Consider the following 21,159-nt stretch of genomic DNA (forward strand, 5'->3'; position numbering starts at 1 on the left):
GACGAGTCTGTTTCGGGGCTCGATTCAGGGGCGCGGTGCAAGTCCAGCGAGGGAGGAGGAGGGGTTAAGCATCCATCGCTGGCGCATGCAAATCAATCCCAACACCCCCTGGGCGTGAGCGGCTTGCTGCCGTCTGTGCTTTCCGCTGAGCCCCGCTGCAGGGAAGCCGGGCAGCCACAAGGGTTTTTTTGGTCGGGGTATTTTGGCCCATCTGACGTCTGAGAGAGGACCCTGTTGGCTGCAGCAGTGCCCCGCATCAGTCATCACCGGGCTGGGAAGCAGGAGTGAGTCCCAGATTCGCCTGCTCGGCATACCTTTGAGCTTGACAAACATCTCCTCACTATTCTCAAGTGATGACCGTGCCTGGAAAAAGAGACAAGAAAGAAGCAAACAGATTCGGACTTGGTCTGGGCAAAACATTACAGGTTTCCATCCGTGTCATACAAACCCCCCCGCGATAGCCGAGGTCTGGTGTTTGTATATTGGCATGCCAGTTTGGGCGCAGAAGGGCCAACCACAGCGGTTTACTTACTGCCCAACATCGAGACCAAACAGTCTCGTGTTATAAAAGTCAGAAGCCACCTACATTCGGTTTAGTACCGTACTCGATCCGTTTCTGCCTTCCATCATCACACCATCGCTTCCTCAACCACAAGTCTCGCGACGCTGGGGCAGTCACCATGGCCTCGATCAAGAGGGTCACAAAGGCAAGCTACCTACATACATACCTACACGGCGCAACCCACCTCTTCCCGCGCTGACCCTCTCACACGCGCGCGCGCACCAGGAGCTGGCCGAGTGCATGGCCAGCCCGCCGGCCGGCATGGACATCGCGGTGCCGTCCGAGTCGGACCTGTTCCTGTGGCACGTGACGCTGCAAGGGCCGACGGCGTCGGCCTACGCGGGCGGGCAGTTCGGGCTCGTCGTGACGCTGCCGTCCGACTACCCGTTCAAGCCGCCGCTCGTCACCTTCGCCACGCGCATCTACCACCCGAACGTGACCAACGACGCCGCCGGCAGCATCTGCCTCTCGGCCCTCAAGCCCGAGAACTGGAAGCCCGCGAGCAAGCTGCTCGGAGTCCTCGAGGCCGTCCGCGCCCTGCTCGTCGAGCCCCAGCCCGACGACCCGCTCGAGGCCCGCATCGCGGACGAGTACAGGAACAACCGCAAGGAGTTCGAGAAGAACGCGAAGAGCTACGTCGCCAGGTACGCAAAGAGCCCGCCCGTCTTTGGCGAGGCCGCCGCCGCCGCCGCAGCGCCCCCGCCGGCAAAGTGAGAATCCGCGCGGGACGGAACGGGGACCTGGGATTCGACGCTGGTGTGGGATGGCGGGCTGCGTCCCAATGAAGGCCATGATTCGTACTAGGGTCACACGAGTATCACGCTCACACCCGGCTTGGACGGCCAAGTACGATGGATTCGTGAAATTGCTCATGAAACAGGGCGATAGGACTCACAGCACAGGTCGGGAGAAAGATGTAAACATATCCAGGAAATGTCATTAATCTTTACTGGTGGTGGCATAGCTGCACGTCTCGATAATGGATAGAGAGCCCGGCCATCACACCGGGGTTTTGCAGTATCTAAGCTGGTGGCAAAAGTGCCTTTTTACGGATTACTCGCCATGGCCGCCGGTTCCCACGAAGCATACCAAAATACCTCGAATGTTGGCACCAGTTCTACTGTTCTTCAGCCAACACTCTAGTCCAATCAAACTTGCGCCACCGCTTCTTGAAGTCGTCGACTCGGTTGTCCTGCTTGGTCCAGCGCCCATGCTTCTTGATGACATCGATGTCCGAGTCCAGCATGCCGCCGATGATTTCGCGGGCGAACAGGTCGCCGCGCGGCCACCTGGTCTCGTCCTCGACCACGTGACCCAGCCCGCCGTCGAGGTTGAACCAGACGTGGAAGTAGGGCGCCTCCTTGGCGATGCTCTTGCGGAACGCCGCGCGGCCCAGGCCCTCGCGCGCCTTCTTGCCCGTGTCGATGTACTTCTTGTGCTGCGACCACTCCTCCTCGGTCGATAGCATGGCCTCGCGGAAGAAGGCCGGGGCCGTGTCGCCCTGGTCGTAGGGGATCGGCACCGCCACCATAGCCGCGTGCGCGCGCCGCCGGGGCGCCGCCGCGTTCTCGTAGAAGAGCGCCTCGCGCCCCTGCTCGTGGTAGAGGCGCGTGAGCGACTTCATAAAGTTCCGCATCTCTTCCCACTCGTCGTCGTCGCACTCGAGTAGGTTCTGTCGGTGGCTGAGCGGCACGATGACGGCCCCGCCCTCGGCCCCGTTGAGCTCGGGCTCGGGCGCGAGCGTGAGGTAGACGCGCGTGGCCAGCGACACCACGGGCGCGATCGGCTGGTCGCGTGGCGGCTCGCGGTCTTCGTGGTGGCAGAGCGGGCACGAGTCGAGGATCTTGTTGACGCGCTGGAACTCGCCGACAGCGACCGCCTTGAGCGCCGCGTCCGTCTTGTGCGTCCGCTTGGCCAGCCGCTCGGCGTTCTCGTCCATGTAATCGAGGTCCGTGTCGAACTTGCCGTCGCGCGCGATCCGTTCCGCCATCCGCATGCCCTCGCCCCCGGTCTGACCCCGTGTCCGCCGCTCCTCCCGCACCATGTCGTCGACGCTCATGTCCTCGTTGGCCACCACGGTGCCGCGCTCGCGGCCGCGCTTGTTGTCCACCGCCTTGGTCTCGGCGCGCGGTCCGCCAGCTAGCATGCGGCTGTGCGAGGCGTCTAGCACTACGGCCTGTTCGTTGCTGGCACCTGATTTGAAGGACGCCATTGCCGCATTGTATTCGGCCTCCAGCTTCTCGGCATCGGGCGCCCTGCGCAGCTTCGCCTTCATCATGGTCGCGCGCATTCTGTTCAGGGCCGTCTGGTCTAGTCGCGCGACCGGCGGTTGCTCCATCACGGCGCCCTGTTCCGCCGGTGGTGAATCCTGGGCGGAAATGTGTTGTGGCTGGTTTGTGGCTTCCATTTCCTTTCGCTCGCGGTAGAGCTCGCCAGTAGGGGTTTTCTTGCCCATGTACCCCTTCCCGTACGTTTTTCTCCTGTCCATCTCTATTCTCTCTTCTCGCGTGTTGTCGAACTCCCGAAGGCTTCCAAAAACCTCGGCGCCAACCTCATCGATGGCCTTGCCGGTGCGCTTGGCAGTGTCATAGACGCCTTTCAGCTTGGTCAAGCGCCATTGCGAACCTTCGTCTCCAAAGGTATATCCAACATTATTTTGGTTGGGCACATCGATCTCGGCCCAGGTTTTGCCACTGTTTAGCTCGGCGAGAACGCCACCGTTGAGCTCGCGTTGGGAGATAGTCCGTTGCTCTGGCTTCGGTTTTTCTACCGGCTTGTCAGGTCGTGGCCGGTGCATGTAGTCGACATCTAGGGCAGAAGGTGCTGTCATCCACGAGTCCCTGACGGGTGGCGCCTCCGCCGAGGGTGTCTCTTCGTCGGGGAGAGGGAGGTCCTCCTTGGGGTCGTGCGATTTCATGAACTCGGGCTCGTCTGAGCCACCGTCACGGTCATGATGCCGTCGACTGGGAGACTCATGTCTGTGTCGATGCCTGTGCCTCGAACTTCCTTCCTCCTGGGCCTCGTCCCCGCGCCCGTGGCGAGAGCGTTTACTCCGATGAGCTTCGTCCTCGCGATCTCGGGAGTGATGGCGCCGATGCTTGTGACGATGGTGGTCGTGAGCATGATCGCGGTCGTGGTCGCGGCGGCTTGATCTTTCCCCATTGCCGTCGCGGTCCCCATCTGTTTCCCGGCGTCTCTCGCGGTCGTGCTTCCTGTCGGATGACCTGTCGCGACGATGCTCGTGATGGCGACGCTTCTCCTTTCGATCAGCGCGTTCTTGGTCGCGCTCTCTCTCGGCCCTGTCAGCGGCCAGCTGCTTCTCGAACTCGTCTAGTCCATCCATGGCGGCCAAAAGCTGCGGAGCGCGATAACCGCGGTTCGGAAGATGCTTGTTCTTTCAGTATCCAAACATCAATTCTTCGGACAAGACTGCACACGGACTCTGTGACTGAAGTGGTTTGGCTCGCGTTGTTCGTGGCGTGATGTCAGGGATTGAAAACTTGCAGTCGACAGACCCCTGTTAGCAGCTCCGCTCATGATGCCGCCAGTCCAGGAGGGAGCTCCACTGCAAGCTTCTGTATCTGCGGGGCGCTGCGGGCTGAAACAACGTGCGCGCCGCCATCCGGCTCCAAATCCCAGCCGTTGCGCAAACAAAATTCCATCCCGCGCTACCCCGCTCTGGCTGTTCAACCGCGACGGCAACTGTGCTCTACCAGGCATCGCAGCCCTGGTTCTGTTTTGCCTCTTGTCTGTTAGGGCCGCGCCGGTATACTATTCACAATCATGGCGCCAGAAGCGACTTCAGCGGCTCCTAGCCAGGCAGACAAGCCGGTCGCTGTGGTATGCGTTGGCATGGCCGGTTGGTTCCAGCCCCTGCCCTACCTCGCCGTCCAACGTTGAGGCCGTAAGTTGTCGGATGTGGTTTGTACTGATGGCGTGCTCCTCCTGCGACAGGATCCGGAAAGACCACCTTCATGCAGCGCATAAACGCGCACCTCCACGGAAAGAAGGACCCCCCCTACGTCATCAACCTCGACCCGGCTGTGCTCAACGTGCCGTTCGACAGCAACATCGACATCCGCGACTCGGTCAACTACAAGGAGGTCATGAGGCAGTACAATCTCGGCCCCAACGGCGGCATCCTCACAGCGCTCAACCTCTTCGCCACCAAGGTCGACCAGGTCATCGACCTGCTCGAGAAGCGCACGGCGAGGAACGAGGAAAACGCCGATCGCAAGCCTATCAACCACATCCTGGTCGACACTCCCGGCCAGATCGAGGCCTTTGTCTGGTCCGCCAGTGGCACCATCCTCCTCGAGTCGCTCGCCTCGTCCTTCCCCACCGTCATCGCCTACATCGTCGACACCCCGCGTACCCGTTCGACGAGCACCTTTATGAGCAACATGCTCTACGCCTGCAGTATCCTGTACAAGACCAAGCTTCCCATGATCCTCGTTTTCAACAAGACCGACGTTGCCGATGCCTCCTTCGCCCAGGAGTGGATGACCGATTTCGAGGCCTTCCAGGCCGCTCTGCGCAAGGATGAGGAGAGTAACGCTTTTGGCTCCGCAGAGGGCGAGACTGGAGCCGGCGGCAGCGGGTACATGAGCAGCCTTCTCAACAGCATGAGCATGATGCTTGAGGAATTCTACGCACATCTCAGCGTCGTCGGTGTCAGCTCCATGACAGGCGCTGGAACCGACGATTTCTTCGCCGCCGTCGCCACCAAAGCCGAAGAGTTCCGCCGCGACTACCAGCCTGAGCTGGAGCGACGTCGCGAGGAGCGCGAGGAAGCCAAGAAGCTTATTCGCGAGCAGGAGCTTGAGAAGATGATGAAGGGCATGTCCTTTGCTGGAGACAGGAAGGCGGCCGCTGCCGCCAAGGGCAAAGAGCGGGAGGAGGAGCCGGAAGATCCGGCCATCGCGGAGCTGGGCAAGAGGGTCGACGCCATCGACTCGGACGACTCGGCCGAGGATGATGAGATGGATAACGACGGCCTCCAGGCACGCTACGACGCTGCCGTGAACGATGCCTTGGCGGCAAAGAACCAGGACATCAGCTTTGCGAACTACCTGCGGCACCAGTGATAAGAACAAGGGATTTCAAGATTTCAGCGCGTATTGATCCTAGCGGTACGGATCTTGATGGTTTTGACGGCGTGTCTGGCAGGGGAAAATGGCATCTTGTGAAGATGGTGGCATACAGCGGCGTTTGTCTGGGGCTTTTTTTCATAGTCGTATTCCCATGTGATACCAAAATCGGATAATTAGAGAATGGATATGAATTTTCACTGACGTAACCAGAAATCTCTTTCATCCTTCCCCGTGAACTCCAAACTCCTTGACCAGATTCATTACGAAAGTCTACGCGAGACGCCCTCGCCACACGGGTCCGCGCGTGCCATCACCCAGAGGATGCTTTGCGAAGCAGCGCCGGTTGGTAAAAGGTTGGAGAATATTGCCCTCTGGCTGTTCCTTTGTCCTCATCGAACCCTTCGGATTGCCTCGCCGGAATATCGAGTACCCAGACACCGGAGCTCATCGCGCCTCAAACTCGATCATACTGGGAGGGTTATAAATGTTAGTGTATGCGCATTCCCAAGTCCAACATTCCATGAATATCAAAGTGCAAAGTGATTAGGCAAAAAGGTCAGGAGATGTAAAGCATGTCGTCCACATTGGGTTTCAGAACAGGTCTGTGAATGCGTGTATCTCATCATTCGAAAAGGTCGGGCGAAGGATCGGAGAATGACTCTTCCAACGCCCGTGTCTGTCTCCCCCAGAAAGCAGGCAGGTCGCGGCGAGGCGCAAAACTCACCGGTTCGTGCGGTTCTTGTATAGCACACGGCAGCCGCACTCGGTGCAGCGGATGGCGTCGGCACGCTTGAGCTCAAACTTGTAGCCGCAGTCGCCGCAGCTGTAGAGGATGGGGGGCGCCCTGGGTCGCCAGCGAGCCGCCGCCGCCGCCGCCCATGCCGCCGCCGCCCTGGTGCGTGCCCGAGGGCGCGGTCGGGATCTGGTACTCCTCGCGGGACATTTTTTCGCTTTCGCTGTAACTGTTGCGTCGGTGTGCGTAGATATCAGGGGTCTGTATTTCGAGCTGGCGATGCGCGTGCGAGCGAGTGTGGTGGTGGTGGAAAGTCGGCGGGGGGCTCGATCACGCAGAATGGAATCGAAGTTGAGCAAAGAATTTGGCGGCGCGACAGGGATCATGGAAGTCTTGTTTGGCCCCACTTCCCATCTCCGATTGATTACGTTATCTGATTCGCCGTTGGCGGAACCTCCAAGACGGGAAGGCGTTTTGAGACGGTGGCCCGAAACGGCGACTGGACGGACTCTTTTCCTAGACTCACGATGTTGATCAATGCACCCTCACTGAGAAACGCGAGGCACTGGATAGTCAATTAACACACGAAGCTTGCCAAACGCGTCTTCTCTCATAACTGGATACTCTACGCTCGTTCTTATTCAGTGCAGCCGCAATTTCCAACCCTAACCCTAGTTGTCTCAAAAGACGCGTCCGTGGCGGCGTGCCTCGGCCCATTCAATTGGCATCCGTCGGCCTCCCCCCGTCCCGCGTACAGATCGCCGAGGCAAAGATAAGTAGTCGCTGGACTCGCCAAATCACAGGGCAAACCGCGGGCCGCAAGCTCAGTGTCAACTGCAGCACACCAGCTCCACAGAGCTGCTTGGCCACAGATTCGTGAGCACGCGCGGGCACACAGCAGTTCTCCTCATCAGGGCGCGCAACCCAAGACCGCCGTCACTGGCCAAGACGGAACATGGCTTTCGGCGAGGGCGAGCCCCCAGCAGGGGAGAGCTGCCCCTTCTGCAACATCTCGGCGAGCTACCCAGCCTTCGACCCGCTGAGCCCGCCCGAGCCCTCGGCCGACTCGCTCAGGCCGGAGAGGACAAACCCGGACCCAGCGACCTTCGTCCTGCTGTCGACGCCGCTGCTCGTCGCGTTCCTAGACATCATGCCACTGTCGCGCGGCCACATACTGCTGTGTCCGCGCGAGCACCGGCCTAAGCTGACGGCGGCGACGGCAGAGGAGTCCCGCGAGCTAGGCTTCTTCGTCCGCATCCTCTCCGAGGCCGTGGTGCGCGCCACCGGCGTGTCGGACTGGAATGTCGTCCAGAACAACGGCGCCGCCGCCGCCCAGGTGGTGCCTCACCTGCATTTCCACATCATCCCGCGCCCGGAGCTCAGAGAGCAGGGCAAGTGGAGCGACCGCTTCACAATGTTTGGTCGCGGTACCCGTTCCGAGCTCGACGACGACGAGGCGGTGGATCTCGCGCGGAGGATACGAGAGTCTATCGCCGAAACGCTTCGTGAAGAGGCTGGCAACCAACCAAAGGCGAAGCTATAGCCTCGAGCCGCTGGGTCATTCTGACAAACCACCCACGTCACCGCATGTCCGACCACCTCCGGCACTGGCAGAGCAACCGTTCGGCTGCCAAACAACATCACCGACGGGGAGCCAAGGCAGGACTATGGGCTCCACCTTGAGAAGCCAAAGATTCTCCGTCTCACCACAAGCGCATCGCACGCTTCAAGTCGAAGCCAACCAGGCCGTTGAGGTCGATGCTTGCTCATCCAAGTCTGATATCTATTACGCCACTTGACAGTATTATTCGCAAGAGGCTCTCACTCGCGAGCGACCACCCTCAGGGATCCATCATCGCCCAACAACTTTCCAGGGCACTAATATTCACTATTCACATAGCACCGGTGTAGCGATAATATCAAGGAACGGTACGCAATCATCAATCTAGTCTATTCTGTTCTATAACAAACTGTAAAACGTGACACTCGCTGATGCTGGCGCCTCTCCAGAGGCCTTGATATGTCTATAAATCCCTGGATGCAATCAAAATGTTTCGGATATCTCGAACTCCTGGTTTGAAGCAAATCAAAACTCGCTGTCGTTCACAAGCCACTATATCTCGACCGCCGCACAGTCCGCCGTGCCTTTGAGGACGGGGTTGACGCTGTGCTCGTCGAACTTCATGCCGAAATCGTCGCCGAGCTCCTTCCTCAGTGCGGTCTGGACGGCCTCTAGCACGTTGGGGAAGACACCAAAGTTGGCCGGGTTCTCCTCGTCGTTGTCGCCGCCCTGGAACACGCCGGTGCGGACGAGGCACGTGTTCCACCCGTACATGTTGCCGCCCACGATGTCGCTGGCCGGGTTGTCGCCGATCATGTAGATGTTCTCGGGCAGCCTCTCCTCGCTGGGGGAGCCGTACAGCTCACCCATCCACTCGGTCAGGACCTCGTCCGCGTACTTGTACGTCGCGAGCTCCGGCTTGCCATACACGGTGCGCTCCAGGTCGACTCCGGTCTGTGATACGAGTTGCCGGCGTCAGCACATTTGTTTCAAGGAGAGAAGGGAAGGATATGAGCAACCAAGCAACAACTTACCAGAGCCTTGTACATGGCCTCGAGGCCAATCCGGAAGGCACCCTGGCTCATCCGGGGGGTCGGGTACTCGGTCGGGCAGAGCAGGTCGCCCTGGGAGAAGTAGATGGGGATGCGGTGGGAGACGGGGTCGTCCTTGCACAGGGTGCCGAGCCTGCCGTCCTCGGCGCGCAAGAGGTCGACGATTATCTGCATGTCGGTGGCGTAGTCGCGCGAGTCGGAGAAGACCAGGATGGCTTCGATGTTGGTCTTGGTGAAGTCTCTGGGGCGGGCGGCCTTGCGCTCCTCCTCAGTGAAGACGCGGTAGGGCGCGATGCTCGGGTCCCAGGCGACGATGTCGTTGGGCACGACGATGTCCTTGAAGCCGTACAGTTCGCCCACGTCGCGGCATTTGGTGCCCTCGCCGCCGACGACGAGGACGGTGCCGTAGTAGGCGGCCAGGGCCGACATGGGCGTGTGGCTCTGGATGAACTGGGCCGTGTCGACCTTGCTGCCGAGGATCCTGGACAGCTGGTCGCACCGGGCCCGCTCGGGCTTGCCGGACCCGTTGGTCAGGAAGATGTGCGGGATGGGCATGCCGAGCTCGTTGTCGCCGTTGAGGATCTGGAGCACGCGGCGGCCCTCGGGGATCAGCCGGTCGCCGTGCACGAGCACGCCGTCGATGTCGAAGGCGAAGGCCATGTTCTTGGCCCGCCTGACCTTGTTGGCCGCCACGGTCTGGATCTGCGACGTGATGAGGGCGCGTGACGACTGCAGCACCGGCATCGAGGGCCGCGCCGGGCTGCCGTCCGCGCCGTCCTCGTCGACGCTAGGGTGGTGGACCGACGACAGGCGCGACTGGCGGTGCACGCGCGGGATGGGGAGCGAGGTGCCGAACGAGTTGCGCGAGCCGCGCCGGTCCCGCATCGACGGCGACATGGACAGGTTGTGCATGTACTTGTCCACCTCGGACACGGACGGCCGCGACGCCGGCACCTCGATGGGCTCGGCGTCGCCGTCGGCGGCGTGCGAGATGGACTCGCGGCTCGGGATGGGGACGGTCGAGCCCGGCGACATTTGGTCGGCCCAGCTGGCCATCCGCCGGCTTCCGGGCCTCTTGGTGGGTGGGCTGAGGGGCGCCGACCGCGTGCCGAGGTCTTCCTCTGTGAACATGGGCATGATGGGCGAGAAGAGGGAAAAATAAGAAGGAACTGGGTATAGTGACAAAACAAGAAGGAGCTGGGTATGGTGGCGAAGGCTAGTCTCGATGATTCAGCTACTTTGCCCTATTCTTTTTTTCTCTTCAGCTAATGATAAAGAGAGGGAGAGATAAGGAAGGGATTATCCCATCACACCTGAAAGGGCGACGACAGCTTTTAAATACCTACCGCACTTCTAGCTCACCGAAGCCTGCCTCGACGTCAGGGTTCTCGACAGCCAGACGTTTCGTGGATAAGTTATCTTCCCCTGCGCACCTCTGTCCGCTATCTCTCCACCTACTGCTCCGCCCACCTCGCTGTCGTCGGATGTCGCGGCACTGTGGTATCTCGCAAAGCACCAGTGGCTTCGATGTGCCTTATCGCCCGTCTCTCGATGTGAAGAACAAGGGTCTCCAAGTGCCGGATCAAACGTCATCGAATCGACCATGCCACACCGTCACCGAGTTCCATACAAAAGACTGGGGCGGGCGAGAAAGTTGCGGGTGCTCTTGAAACCGACTTCCTGGTATGCAAGACGCCGGGCCGACATCAGGACCCTTCGCCGTCCACTCAGCAGCTCACGCCTCCTTCCAGCTGGGGCCGTATCTGTTGTCGCCTGGTATGCACCTACTGTATGCAAAAAAAAAAAAAAGGGAATCCACAGGGCAGACGCGGCAAGCTTCCAAGCCGCCAACATTCAAGCCCACCCTTGCCTTGGTCCTACCGAAAGGGACCCTCCTTGGATCCCTTGGCTCTCTTCTCTCTGGCAAGAGACGGTGCCAATGCTCCGTGTAAGTCGACGCAGGCCCGGCGCGCATTATCGCAAGTAGCCCCCACCCTAACCGGGCCCGCCTTTGCGGCTCACGGACCCACGGCGGGCCAGCGAACATGACAGCGCCCTGGCAAAGTGCCTGCCCGGCCTGCACTGTCCGGTGGCTTCATAAAAAGAGAAAAAGAGCACTAAAGAGACAGCGGGTATTCGACTCCGTACTGTGTTTATGCCAGTCAAGCGCTCTGGCACCATGACATCATCCGAATTGCGACAGCACCCCTCCGCGTGGATGTCATGGCAACTTTTTCTCTTCTTTTCTTTTATCCTTCTCATTTTCCATCATGCACTGCTAACCCCTCAGCCGCCAAGCTGCTCCCTGCATGTCCCAACGGCCCGATCGCCTTGGTGCTGTGGCCTTGGCTTGGCGCTATCCGAGTCAGCCCTGGCGAAAAAAAGCTCTCGTCGCCACATCTGGTTTGGCACGGTGCTTGTCCATCATAGCATCATCAGCCTCCATAGGATTCTCCATCGCCGTGGAGCCGCGAGCCCTGGAAAGCCTTCCAGGGTGGTCGATGAAGACCCTGAAAAGTCTGCAGAGGGTTTTGCTACCATGATGTCAGGGAGGCCATCATGTCTTTATCATCTACCCAACATGGTGGGCACCCTGGTTTTGTCCAACCATCTGCCGTCCGTGTAAATCGGCATTCATGACATCAGCCTTCCCTCAGCTTTCTTCTTGGAGAACACCAATGCCGTTCGCTTTGTTGTTTCCCTCGCCGTCTCCAGCAGAAAACAGCTCACTAGAAATATCCCCCTAAAATCAAGCGAAATACCCGGAATACCGGCAAAATCACCAAGAAACCGCAAAAATGCCGGCTTCTCTATCCAACAAGAAGTTCAAGCTGAACAACGGCGTTGAGATACCCGCCGTCGGGTTCGGGACCTTTGCGCCGTCAGAGTCGTCGCCCGACGGCTCCTACCGGGCCAGCAAGGCGGCGCTCGAGGCGGGTTACAGGCACCTCGACTGTGCCTGGTTCTACCAGAACGAGGCCGAGATCGGGCGGGCGATCCGCGACTTCCTGGCCGAGAACACGTCGGTGTCGCGATCGGACCTGTTCGTGTGCACAAAGGTGTGGAACCACCTGCACGCGCCCGAGGACGTGGCCTGGTCGCTGCAGAGCTCGCTCGACGCGCTCGGGCTCGACTACGTGGACCTGTTCCTGGTGCACTGGCCCGTCGCGGCCGAGCGCGACGAGCACCACCAGCCGCGGCTCGGCCCGGACGGCAAGTACGTCATCGACAGGGCCCTGACCGAGGACCCGGAGCCGACGTGGCGGGCCATGGAGCGGCTGCAGCGGAGCGGCAAGGCGCGCGCCATCGGCGTGTCCAACTGGACGGTGGCCGGGCTGCGCCGGCTGCTGGCGGTCGCCGAGATCCCGCCGGCCGTCAACCAGGTCGAGATCCACCCGTACCTGCCCAACGAGGAGCTGGTCGCCTTCTGCCAGGCGAGCGGCGTCCTGCCCGCGGCCTACTCGCCGCTCGGGTCGCAGGACCAGGTGCCGACGACGGGCGAGCGCGTGCGCGACGACCCGGCGCTCAACGACATCGCGCGCCGCAGCGGCCTGTCGCTCGCCCAGCTGTTGCTCGGCTGGGGCGTCCGCCGCGGCTACGTCGTGCTGCCCAAGAGCAGCACCCCGGCTCGCATCGCGTCCAACCTCGAGGTGCCCGCGCTCTCGGACGCCGACTACGGGGACGTGTGGAAGGTGGCGCGGGGCCGCAAGCCGACCAGGTTCGTCAACATGAAGGACACATTTGGGTACAACGTCTGGCCCGAGGAGGCGTGAGTAGGGGAGTAGTACTACCAGCGTTTTTAATGTGTGTGCCGATCGAGCCTGTGGGAGGAGGCTCGGGGAGCTTTTGGATTGCATATCTGGCTTTTCTTCTCCTTTGTTCATGGAGCGCCGGTGGATAGGTTATCGGCTGCATCAAATCGGAATCCAAACCGACCGAAACTCAAGCCTAAAACACTCGCGGGTGGTGGGGCTTGCGACACCGGGTGATGTGTGTGGGTGTGCGAGGAATGTTCAGCAGTATCTCGCAAGGCTGGGCCTCAGCTTTCAGCTTGATACGAGCGTCTTGATCGGGCAGCGCGGCCATCAAATGCTACATAAATCTGCGATAGAACTGGCCAAGAAGGGCCCTGCCGAGATTGTACGTACCGTCTCCCTTCGGCTGGGGAGATGACTAACGCACGCGCAAGGCTCAGTGGATAGCATCGCGCAACAAAGTCAAAGGCGAGGAGGCCGTGGCAGAGATACAGAAGCTGGCAGAGGTGGACAGCAGCAGACCCCTGGTGAGGTTCTTGGAGCTGGACCTCGCCTCGTTCGACTCGATCAAAGCAGCAGCGCAGGTACTCCTGGCATCGATAGACCGGATCGACATACTAATGCTCAACGCCGGGATACTTGGCGGGCCGGTGTCGACGACGGCGCAAGGGTACGAGATGCAGTGGGGGGTCAACCACGTGGGCCACGCGCTGCTCTTCAAGCTGCTGCTGCTGCGGCTGCTCGAGACCACCGAGCGGCCTGGGGACGACGGGGACGTGCGGGTCATCAGCCTCAGCTCCATCGCGCACCACGTTCCCGTCCGGGGCTCCATCGTGTGGGAGACGCTCAAGAGCGACGAGGCCTCGCTGTACCCGGTGCAGCGATACGGGCAGAGTAAGATGTATGCTCCCTGTTCTAGTTCTCTAACACAAAGGCATGCTCGATCTCTTTGGCTGACTGGCGTCCCCAGGGCGAACCTCGTTTACGCGGCCGAGATGGCGCGGCGGTACCCACAGCTCACATCTGTTTCTTGTGTACCCGGGCATCGTGGGAACAGACATCTTCGAGAGCGACAACGCCGGCGTGGTGCTTGGGCTGCTGCACCTCTACGCCTCGGTCCTCGGGACCACGGTCGAGGTCGGGGCCAGGACGCAGATCTGGGCGGCGACGGCGCCCAAATCGGAGCTGGCCAACGGCGAGTATTACACCCCCGGCAACATGCTTGGCAGGATCCGGAGTCCATCAAGCAGGAGTCTAGAACTGGGCAAGAAGCTCTGGGAGTGGACAGAAAAAGAGCTCGAGGGACATGGATTGGGTTGATAAGATTAGGTGGTGCTATCCGTCCAATAGGATCGAGTGCGGGGGGCCAATATTGTCCCCTGGTAGCTGCTGGGATTGGTTGGACAGACTGACCCGAGTCAAAGCTAAAGCTCAATCTCTATCTCGCACGCTCTGTTCCCATCGAGCCATCCTCCCATCATTGACCCATGATCGCGTCACCGTCCATGCCTATCACGGGGCCCAGCCTTGGCAGAGCCCAGTCGGGCGCGATAAGAAGCGCAAGCCCGAGCCAAGGAACACAAAGACTCGTGCTGGATGCGCCAAAATCCGACCATCGAGCGCATGCGTCACAATCGCCCATTTTCGACCCCCGCCACTTCCCCTGATTGGCCGCCCTGCTGATCACGACCGCTTTCCGCTATCTTGCAGGACGAGAGAGTATACTGGAACCCCAGTCGCCATCACATATTCGGGTCTGCACCGGCTGCCGAGTGCGTCTCCCCCCCGCGCGCGGGCGATCTGCCAGCTGCGGAGAGTTGTGTGGGCAATGATAACAGCCCTTGACCCTGCCAGTCCCGCGACAGGGCTTCCCCCTCCCCACCCCCATGTATTGGTCAACGCAGCACGTCAGACAAGCCTGGACTCGCGTGCCGAGGGGCGGTGGGGGTGGTGTCGCGCGAGCACACCATCCACACGCTTATTGCAGCATGAATCCCATCATTGCCCCCCGGCCTTGGCTTGCCCGTCTTGGGAGGGTGGCCGGCGTTGCGTCCTGGCTTGCCCGTCGTCGAGATGTGCTTGTCCGTCTGTTTTTGTCCCGTCTTGTCGACAGAACAGGTGGTTAGCAGCACGGGCAGCAATGACAGGCCTGACGATATTCTTTGCAGAGCCGGACCGGATCTGTCTCGGCTTCTTCTCCTTGCCTTGCTTTATCTCTTGAACGTACGTCTCGGCCTGTGGAATTGCCCGTAAACTTCGTGCTATCGTCTCTTATCTCGAGCCGCAGGTGAGAACCCTGTTCTCCCCCGACCCATCTAGTATCTAGTAGAGGCCCCCCCCACGAGCCTTGCCAAATTCTCTCGGTGCGGCCAGCGATCTGGCAGAAATGGATCTGGATCAATACACTACGTGCTTCCCGTCCTCGGGGCCTACAAGGACGACATGCCGGCAATGCCGTTTGCGCAAGGTTGGCCCGTCCCGACTGTCCACCTCGTGACTGGCGCCTCGACTGACGCTGTTCTCTAGGTCCGCTGCGACGGCCGCCAGGACGGCTGCGGCAACTGCCTGCGCCTGAACTTCACCTGCTCCCTCGCGGCGACGACAGTCGCCGACCTGGACCTGCAGGAGGACTCGACCGAGGAGCTTGTTGTCCAGCTCCGCCCCAAGCGCCGGCGAGGGAGCAGGGCTTGCACCGCCTGCAGGAAGATGAAAGTCCGCTGCTCCGGAACACTGCCGCACTGCAACACCTGTGAACGTCGCGGTATAGCCTGCCAGTATCCTACCCTCAAGAGACAGGCTGCCCCGGGGTCTGCACAGACCATCGGTATTGTGTCTGCCAGGAGGCCAAGCGTTCATGTTTCGACGCCTGCCTCGACTTCGTCCCATGAAGGGGCTGACAGCCCAGCACCGGACTCCCTTATCGAGAAGTTTGTCTACAGATCCAGTTCCCCAGAATTTCTTTTGATACGAATTGGCAGCAGCTTACCACGTCCCCTCCCCTATAGTGACTCTCCTCTCCTGAACCAGCATATCCCCCATCTGGTTGACCGCTTTTTCGCCCGCAGCTACCCTGTCCCTTGCTTTTCATTCTTGCACCCGGCCTCGACAAAGGAACAAGCCAGACAGGGGCGGTTGGAAAAAGCTCTCGCCTTTGCCATCTGCGGCATAGCTGCGCTCCACTCGAATCATGGGCTGCGGAGCCGGCGCGAGGACAGCGGCGTCTGGGTACGCATGGCAGAGCAGCTCACCTGGCAACACTTCGAGGCACCCTCCCTGCCGCGCCTCCAGGCCCTGCTGCTGGTCATCAACTACCTCATGGAGACCGGGAGCTTCCACAAGGCCTTCATGTTCTCGTCCCTGGCGTCGCGGGCAGCCACCACCATCGGCTTGAGCCACGAGAGACCCGAACTGGGCTTTGTCTCGCAGGAGACACGCAGGCGGACCATGTGGTCGCTGAGACTGATAGATCGATACTTCTCTCTCGGTCTGACAGAGTTCGAGCTCTTTCCTCTGGACAACATCAACATACAGCCTCCCAGCTACGAGAAGACATTTAACAGTGATTCCCAGCCGGCCTCTCCGGGTGCCCGGACCGCGCCAGAAACGGACGATCTAGGCACATACAGTCTTTTCGTGAGGCTGGAGACTGTCCGAAAGGAAATCATGAGGTTGACCAGGAGGATATCTGGCCTCGCCGGCGAGCCCCAAAAGCTGGCTAGTCGCACAAAAGAGCTCAGCGACCAGCTAGCCGAAATTGCATCACAGATGCCGATGCCGCCAGCTCTGACTTCCTCTAGGATATCCGCACTACTAGAGGACCCATGGCTTTCTCGTCATATTGCATTCAGCCTCTCATGGCACCAATGCCATTGCGACCTCCACAGGCTCGTCTTGGCCGGCTACTCGCAAGCCGTACCCGTTCCGGCTCTGGCTCGGCTCGATCAGCACCACAAGTCCAGTGCCGCGCGTCTCTGCCTCGAACATGCCCTAGCAATCACTGGGATTCTATCGACTCTGTATCAGCTCAGCACATCACCACCCCTTCTCGAATACGACACGGCGCTTTGCGCGTACGAAGCCATCCGTCTCACGCTAGATATTTGCGGACCGAACCAGCACAGTCCCGCCAACTACGCAAATGCGGATCCCGACGCTGCGCTCAAGCAGGCGGAGCTCACCTTGGCTGCCCTCAGGAGGCTGTTTCCCTCGTCTCCCCTGGTCAAGCCCATAATTGACGACATTGCAAGGATGGTGTCTGATCGGGCATCATCTCTTCTTACCCCATCTCCCACGCTTCCCCATAACGACGAGAACTTCCAGAGCGCCCTGCGGAACTGTGCGAGGTTACCGGAAAAAGAAGACAGCCAGATACCTGACACCAAAGCCGGGACCAAGCACCCCGAGCAGCACATGTCATGGGCCGAGCGCACCCGGCAAAAGCTGGCCATCCACAGCCTCCTGCGGCAGAACGATATCTCCAAGGGCGAGGAGAGCGGCGACGACGATTTCGAGACCGACGTGGGCGATCACTCTCCCCCGGCTGGCAGGAACGAGTTGTTTTCGGTCACTTGCTCGCCCATCGCGTCTCGAGTAAGCACTATCGAGATGAACGGAACCCCGGAGCGGTATCCAAAACTAGTCGATGTCTCCAGCCCGGGCGACGAGGCTCGAGCCGAACAGGATACCGGTTACGAACTCGAGAAGGATGGCAGTGCACACAATCATCTCGATGGGCGCAAGAGGCTTCGGTTCCCCCTTTTCCCATGGTTTGGAGTCGCTGAGTTGGACAGGCCGGTAGTTCTCTGAGAAGGAATGATTCTCTGAGAAAGAACGATGTGTGTGGTGCACCGGGACGCACTACGCGTCCCACTAGGACCACCAAAAGGAGACGCCGGAGGTAAGAAAGTTCACTCGTCACGACAGTATTTAGTCACCTCCACTACTCATGGGCCTATCACAATTAGACCGAGCTTCGCATCGCCCGAAACGGGACTACGAGGCAGATGGTTCGCTTGCCGCTCCTGACGAGCTCGAGGCCCGGACTCTGGTACATTTTTATACACGAGCAGGTATATAATGATTCTTCCACGTACAGTTGCAGGTAGTGAAGCATTTTTATACCTTCGAGTTTGAAGCAACTCGGTGCCTACCTCAATATGCCCAACTATGATACCTTCCAATTTTCCCCTGCACATCACCCCAACTTTCACACCTGCACCTCGTCCTTCCCTCCGCCGCCGTGGATGGGCCCGACTGTGGCCATGCCCGCAAATACTCGCTGCTTTTCGAGGGCCGACATGCCCTGCAGCTCCTCCGCCACGCATTCTCCGGCTCCAGTGAGCTTGCATGCGGTCAACGCCAGCGTGGATGAATTCCAGATACGGCCATTACCGCCCTACAAACCCGGGCTCCCCCCTCACGCCGTGGCCCAGAGCAGCGCACAAGTCAGACATGGCACCCTCAGCGGCGGCGCCGACCAGGCCCAGCGGACCTCGATGTAGGACTCTGTGGTTCTCTTGTACATTCTGGGGCATACATGCCCTATGACATCACGCACTGTTCCGACTTGTAGTGCGAGAGCCAGACGGTAAGCTCGGCGGCCTCACAAGCGAGACTGCCGTCTCGTAATAGGTGCCCGTATGAATTTATGTTTTCGGCTGCCAAAGACAAGGAGACAGGCAATGATGGAATCCAAACGCCAAGGTGAGGGGTTCTGGAACTTGCGCGTCCGGCTTGCATTCCCAAAGGTGTTGCAAAATTGGGTAGGATCGGCGGCAGCAGCAAGATACAGGACTGCGGCAATATATCCAAATGGCGCCCGGCCTAAAAATAACTTCTCAGGATGCCATCTCCCCGGGAAAACGAGGATTGTAATTGCGAGATATTGTGTTTGTGCAATAATTCTTGGCTTGGCGTGGGCACCGGCAGCACCAAGACGAGGCTTTCCTGGGTTCGGCTAATACGGACACTGCAGTGGCTTAGGGTACTGTGGAACGATGGACAATGATGGGAGAAGAAGAGAGCGTACGATCGGCGTTGCCAGGAATGGGGGATAATTGCACTGTCTTTCTGTGCTCCCTTGATGCCGCACACCGCACCTCGGCGTTAGAATTTTTCCAAGTCTACCAAGTATAAGGATGGTCGCATACCCGATGTGTGAGTATCCTGGCGAGTTTGTGGATGGCTACGTAGCGCCTTTAAATACTGATCACTAGTATCACCTGAACTGCCTACCAGCTCCCTAGAGACTACGTTCACCAGCATGAAGAGCAGCTCTCTCGCTGGCCTGTCGGCCCTCGGACTGTACACGGCGGCCGTCGCGGCCAGCATCACGGTGCTCCCCGGCGGCGAGCCCAAGCCGTACAGGGGGGCGGGCATGGCGCTGAGCAGGGACGAGTACTTCCGGATGAGCGCGCAGAACGACTTCAACAACGTGACGGCCGACATCATCCTGTCGTCGCACGACCAAGTCGCCTTCGGGTCGTCGCCGTCGGACGGCAGCGGCGGCGGCTACCGGCCGTCGTCGGACAGCTTCGTGCGGGGCGCCATCGAGGCGTGGGGCCAGCACCTGCACCTCGTGGTGCGGCCGGACGAGGTGTGGTTCACGATCCTGACGCAGATGAACTTCTTCATGAACGCGCACGCCGAGGCCGTCCGGGACCTGTTCGTGGCGCACCAAGGGCAGGAGGTGGTGTTCGTGCAGGCCTGCTGCACGTGGGCCGACGTGCTGATCCGGTTCCAGGACGAGATCCAGGCGCGGGTCAAGACGCCCTGGCTCCGCGACTGGATCGCGCCCAACTTCACGACCACGACGGCCGCCGACGGCATGACGGCCAACGTGCTGATGATGGGCCTCACGCAGGCCTACTTCAAGTTCGAGGGCGACGTCGTCTGCGGCCTGCCGTCGGTCACGCTGCTCGGCGAGCGCGCCGACTGGGAGGCGCTGCTGGCCAAGCTGGACCGCCTGGCCGACTTTGGCGCCGAGGCGGCGGCGTACGGCGAGCGGCTGCGCCCGATCCTGCGCCGCTTCGTGCGCACCTTTGAGCAGCCCGACTCGGCCGAGACGGTCAAGTTCTGGAACAACATGGTGGCGGCCACCGAGTTCGGCGTCTGCGGGGATCCCCCTTACCACGTCTGGGGCTGGATCACGGGCTTCCACTACTGGGACGACCGGGGGCGGCCGGTCGGGCGCAGCGTGCGGGACGGGGCGGGCAAGGTCACGCTCGACGGGGTCACGTACCCGCGCGTCGACCCCAGGCGGCTGCCCGTCGGCTACGCCAACGTGCCCTTCATCATGCACAAGCACGGTGGCATGGAGCGGTTCCCGGCGTCGCTCGTGGCGGGCACCCTGGGAAAGGCGGTCAGCGAGGGCCCGCCGGCCGGCTACGCCGAGGCGCTGCTGAGGACGGGCAGGCAGGGAGTGTCCGCGGTGGGCGTCCACAGCACCCTCCAGCCACTCTCCGGCTGGGCGCTCTACGGGCCGGTGGACTACAACCGTACCATCAACAGGACCATGCAGGACGAGCTGGCGACGGACGTGCTGGCGAGCCTCGGGGCCAACTTTGACGCGACACGGTGTGCTGCCAGGCCCTGAGTGCACTGTCGGGATGGGCCCGGAGTGGCCGCGGGCATACTAGGTATCAATGCTAGGGTTGGCTGGGTTCCTAGAACGAACGGTGAGCAGTGCTTTGGCCGTGTTAACTCGCCAACCAAGGAGACGGCCCAGGCCAGAGTTCTCGTCTCCTTTCTCAGTTGTCACGAACCTGCATCGGCTGGCTTTGGTTGGCCCCCCGATCTGTAATGCAGAGGAGACCCGTGCTGGATGGCAGGTTGCAGTGCGAGGCAGGGACCACGTTCTTGAGTAGTGAGTGACTAAAGAATGCGAAAGAATGGACCAAAAAAAAAGCTGGTGAAACTCAATCCCACCCCAGCCCCAGATTCTGGCTCGTATTGTGCCTGCATGATGTCACACCGACCCGCTATTAGGGGCGGCAGCGCTGGAGAGTGGCGCTGGAAACCCAGCACGAGGGTGATCGGCACGCTATGTGCCGCTCAATGGGCATCCATGGACGCCTACCACGTAGCATCCACACCCCCAGCCGAGTGCCTTGACAATGGCACCTCTCCACATCGACGACCAGGAATCCAGGCATCTCCGTCACCAGATGGTTCGAAAGGGGTCTTGGGGCTCGTCCGGGTCTGCAGGTCTCCAAGGGAGAGAGCAGGTATAAAGGACCGAGGATAGGTCCAGTCCAGAACCGTTTCTGTCCCTCCTCCTCACCCACCAGCCTCCCATCTCAACCCTCGGCTACAGGATCTCTCACCACCTAATAATCCTAATAACTCAACCTATACACTCTCTCACAAGGACATTTGTGGTTTACTCTCGCTTTTTCCACCCCC

General features: G+C 60.3%; 11 protein-coding genes across 11 annotated transcripts; 7 read left to right on the top strand and 4 right to left on the bottom strand.

The window, feature by feature from the left end:
* The first annotated feature begins 312 nt into the window (after nt 1-312).
* GGTG_03844 (ubiquitin-conjugating enzyme) lies at nt 313-2,083 on the top strand. Its single transcript, XM_009221627.1, has 2 exons — nt 313-707; nt 788-2,083. The coding sequence occupies exons 1-2, from the start codon at nt 681-683 to the stop codon at nt 1,274-1,276; spliced, it is 516 nt and encodes a 171-aa protein (XP_009219891.1). The 5' UTR covers nt 313-680; the 3' UTR covers nt 1,277-2,083.
* Nucleotides 1,471-4,102, bottom strand: GGTG_03845 (cell cycle control protein cwf19). Its single transcript, XM_009221628.1, has one exon. It carries the CDS (start codon nt 3,903-3,905, stop codon nt 1,680-1,682), a length of 2,226 nt encoding a protein of 741 aa, XP_009219892.1. The 5' UTR covers nt 3,906-4,102; the 3' UTR covers nt 1,471-1,679.
* Nucleotides 4,103-4,242: 140 nt separating this feature from the next.
* Nucleotides 4,243-5,887, top strand: GGTG_03846 (ATPase NPA3). Its single transcript, XM_009221629.1, has 2 exons — nt 4,243-4,421; nt 4,517-5,887. The coding sequence occupies exons 1-2, from the start codon at nt 4,346-4,348 to the stop codon at nt 5,647-5,649; spliced, it is 1,209 nt and encodes a 402-aa protein (XP_009219893.1). The 5' UTR covers nt 4,243-4,345; the 3' UTR covers nt 5,650-5,887.
* Nucleotides 5,888-6,099: 212 nt separating this feature from the next.
* On the bottom strand, nt 6,100-6,774 carry GGTG_03847 (hypothetical protein; the record flags this gene model as incomplete). The annotated part of the gene is made up of 3 exons (XM_009221630.1): nt 6,100-6,124; nt 6,380-6,456; nt 6,619-6,774. 3 exons carry the CDS (start codon nt 6,772-6,774, stop codon nt 6,100-6,102), a joined length of 258 nt encoding a protein of 85 aa, XP_009219894.1.
* Nucleotides 6,775-6,889: 115 nt separating this feature from the next.
* Nucleotides 6,890-8,414, top strand: GGTG_03848 (hypothetical protein). Its single transcript, XM_009221631.1, has one exon. The coding sequence runs from the start codon at nt 7,344-7,346 to the stop codon at nt 7,929-7,931; it is 588 nt and encodes a 195-aa protein (XP_009219895.1). The 5' UTR covers nt 6,890-7,343; the 3' UTR covers nt 7,932-8,414.
* Nucleotides 8,316-10,306, bottom strand: GGTG_03849 (hypothetical protein). The gene is made up of 2 exons (XM_009221632.1): nt 8,984-10,306; nt 8,316-8,903 (listed from the first exon to the last, which is right to left on the bottom strand). Exons 1-2 carry the CDS (start codon nt 10,136-10,138, stop codon nt 8,502-8,504), a joined length of 1,557 nt encoding a protein of 518 aa, XP_009219896.1. The 5' UTR covers nt 10,139-10,306; the 3' UTR covers nt 8,316-8,501.
* Nucleotides 10,307-11,254: 948 nt separating this feature from the next.
* Nucleotides 11,255-12,774, top strand: GGTG_03850 (hypothetical protein; the record flags this gene model as incomplete). Its single annotated transcript, XM_009221633.1, has 1 exon — nt 11,255-12,774. The coding sequence occupies exon 1, from the start codon at nt 11,800-11,802 to the stop codon at nt 12,772-12,774; it is 975 nt and encodes a 324-aa protein (XP_009219897.1). The 5' UTR covers nt 11,255-11,799.
* Nucleotides 12,775-13,090: 316 nt separating this feature from the next.
* Nucleotides 13,091-14,076, top strand: GGTG_03851 (hypothetical protein; the record flags this gene model as incomplete). Its single annotated transcript, XM_009221634.1, has 3 exons — nt 13,091-13,141; nt 13,197-13,650; nt 13,727-14,076. The coding sequence occupies 3 exons, from the start codon at nt 13,091-13,093 to the stop codon at nt 14,074-14,076; spliced, it is 855 nt and encodes a 284-aa protein (XP_009219898.1).
* Nucleotides 14,077-15,142: 1,066 nt separating this feature from the next.
* Nucleotides 15,143-17,562, top strand: GGTG_03852 (hypothetical protein; the record flags this gene model as incomplete). Its single annotated transcript, XM_009221635.1, has 3 exons — nt 15,143-15,223; nt 15,283-15,683; nt 15,762-17,562. 3 exons carry the CDS (start codon nt 15,143-15,145, stop codon nt 17,560-17,562), a joined length of 2,283 nt encoding a protein of 760 aa, XP_009219899.1.
* A 292-nt stretch (nt 17,563-17,854) lies between these two features.
* Nucleotides 17,855-18,280, bottom strand: GGTG_03853 (hypothetical protein; the record flags this gene model as incomplete). The annotated part of the gene is made up of 2 exons (XM_009221636.1): nt 17,855-18,097; nt 18,215-18,280. 2 exons carry the CDS (start codon nt 18,278-18,280, stop codon nt 17,963-17,965), a joined length of 201 nt encoding a protein of 66 aa, XP_009219900.1. The 3' UTR covers nt 17,855-17,962.
* A 713-nt stretch (nt 18,281-18,993) lies between these two features.
* On the top strand, nt 18,994-20,350 carry GGTG_03854 (hypothetical protein; the record flags this gene model as incomplete). The annotated part of the gene is made up of 1 exon (XM_009221637.1): nt 18,994-20,350. The coding sequence occupies exon 1, from the start codon at nt 19,019-19,021 to the stop codon at nt 20,348-20,350; it is 1,332 nt and encodes a 443-aa protein (XP_009219901.1). The 5' UTR covers nt 18,994-19,018.
* Between the last annotated feature and the right edge of the window lie 809 nt (nt 20,351-21,159).

Source organism: Gaeumannomyces tritici (assembly GCF_000145635.1).
Source record: "Gaeumannomyces tritici R3-111a-1 unplaced genomic scaffold supercont2.2, whole genome shotgun sequence".
In the NCBI taxonomy this organism is placed as follows: domain Eukaryota; kingdom Fungi; phylum Ascomycota; class Sordariomycetes; order Magnaporthales; family Magnaporthaceae; genus Gaeumannomyces; species Gaeumannomyces tritici.

Bases quoted from the DNA above. Each gene is read 5' to 3' on its own strand.
- GGTG_03844 (XM_009221627.1), top strand. From the start codon at position 681: ATGGCCTCGATCAAGAGGGTCACAAAG. The intron at 708-787 runs GCAAGCTACCTA...CGCGCGCACCAG, and splicing joins CGATCAAGAGGGTCACAAAG to GAGCTGGCCGAGTGCATGGC.
- GGTG_03845 (XM_009221628.1), bottom strand. From the start codon at position 3,905: ATGGATGGACTAGACGAGTTCGAGAAGCAGCTGGCCGCTGACAGGGCC.
- GGTG_03846 (XM_009221629.1), top strand. From the start codon at position 4,346: ATGGCGCCAGAAGCGACTTCAGCGGCTCCTAGCCAGGCAGACAAGCCG. The intron at 4,422-4,516 runs GTTGGTTCCAGC...CTCCTGCGACAG, and splicing joins GGTATGCGTTGGCATGGCCG to GATCCGGAAAGACCACCTTC.
- GGTG_03848 (XM_009221631.1), top strand. From the start codon at position 7,344: ATGGCTTTCGGCGAGGGCGAGCCCCCAGCAGGGGAGAGCTGCCCCTTC.
- GGTG_03849 (XM_009221632.1), bottom strand. From the start codon at position 10,138: ATGCCCATGTTCACAGAGGAAGACCTCGGCACGCGGTCGGCGCCCCTC. The intron at 8,904-8,983 runs GTAAGTTGTTGC...CTCGTATCACAG, and splicing joins AGGCCATGTACAAGGCTCTG to ACCGGAGTCGACCTGGAGCG.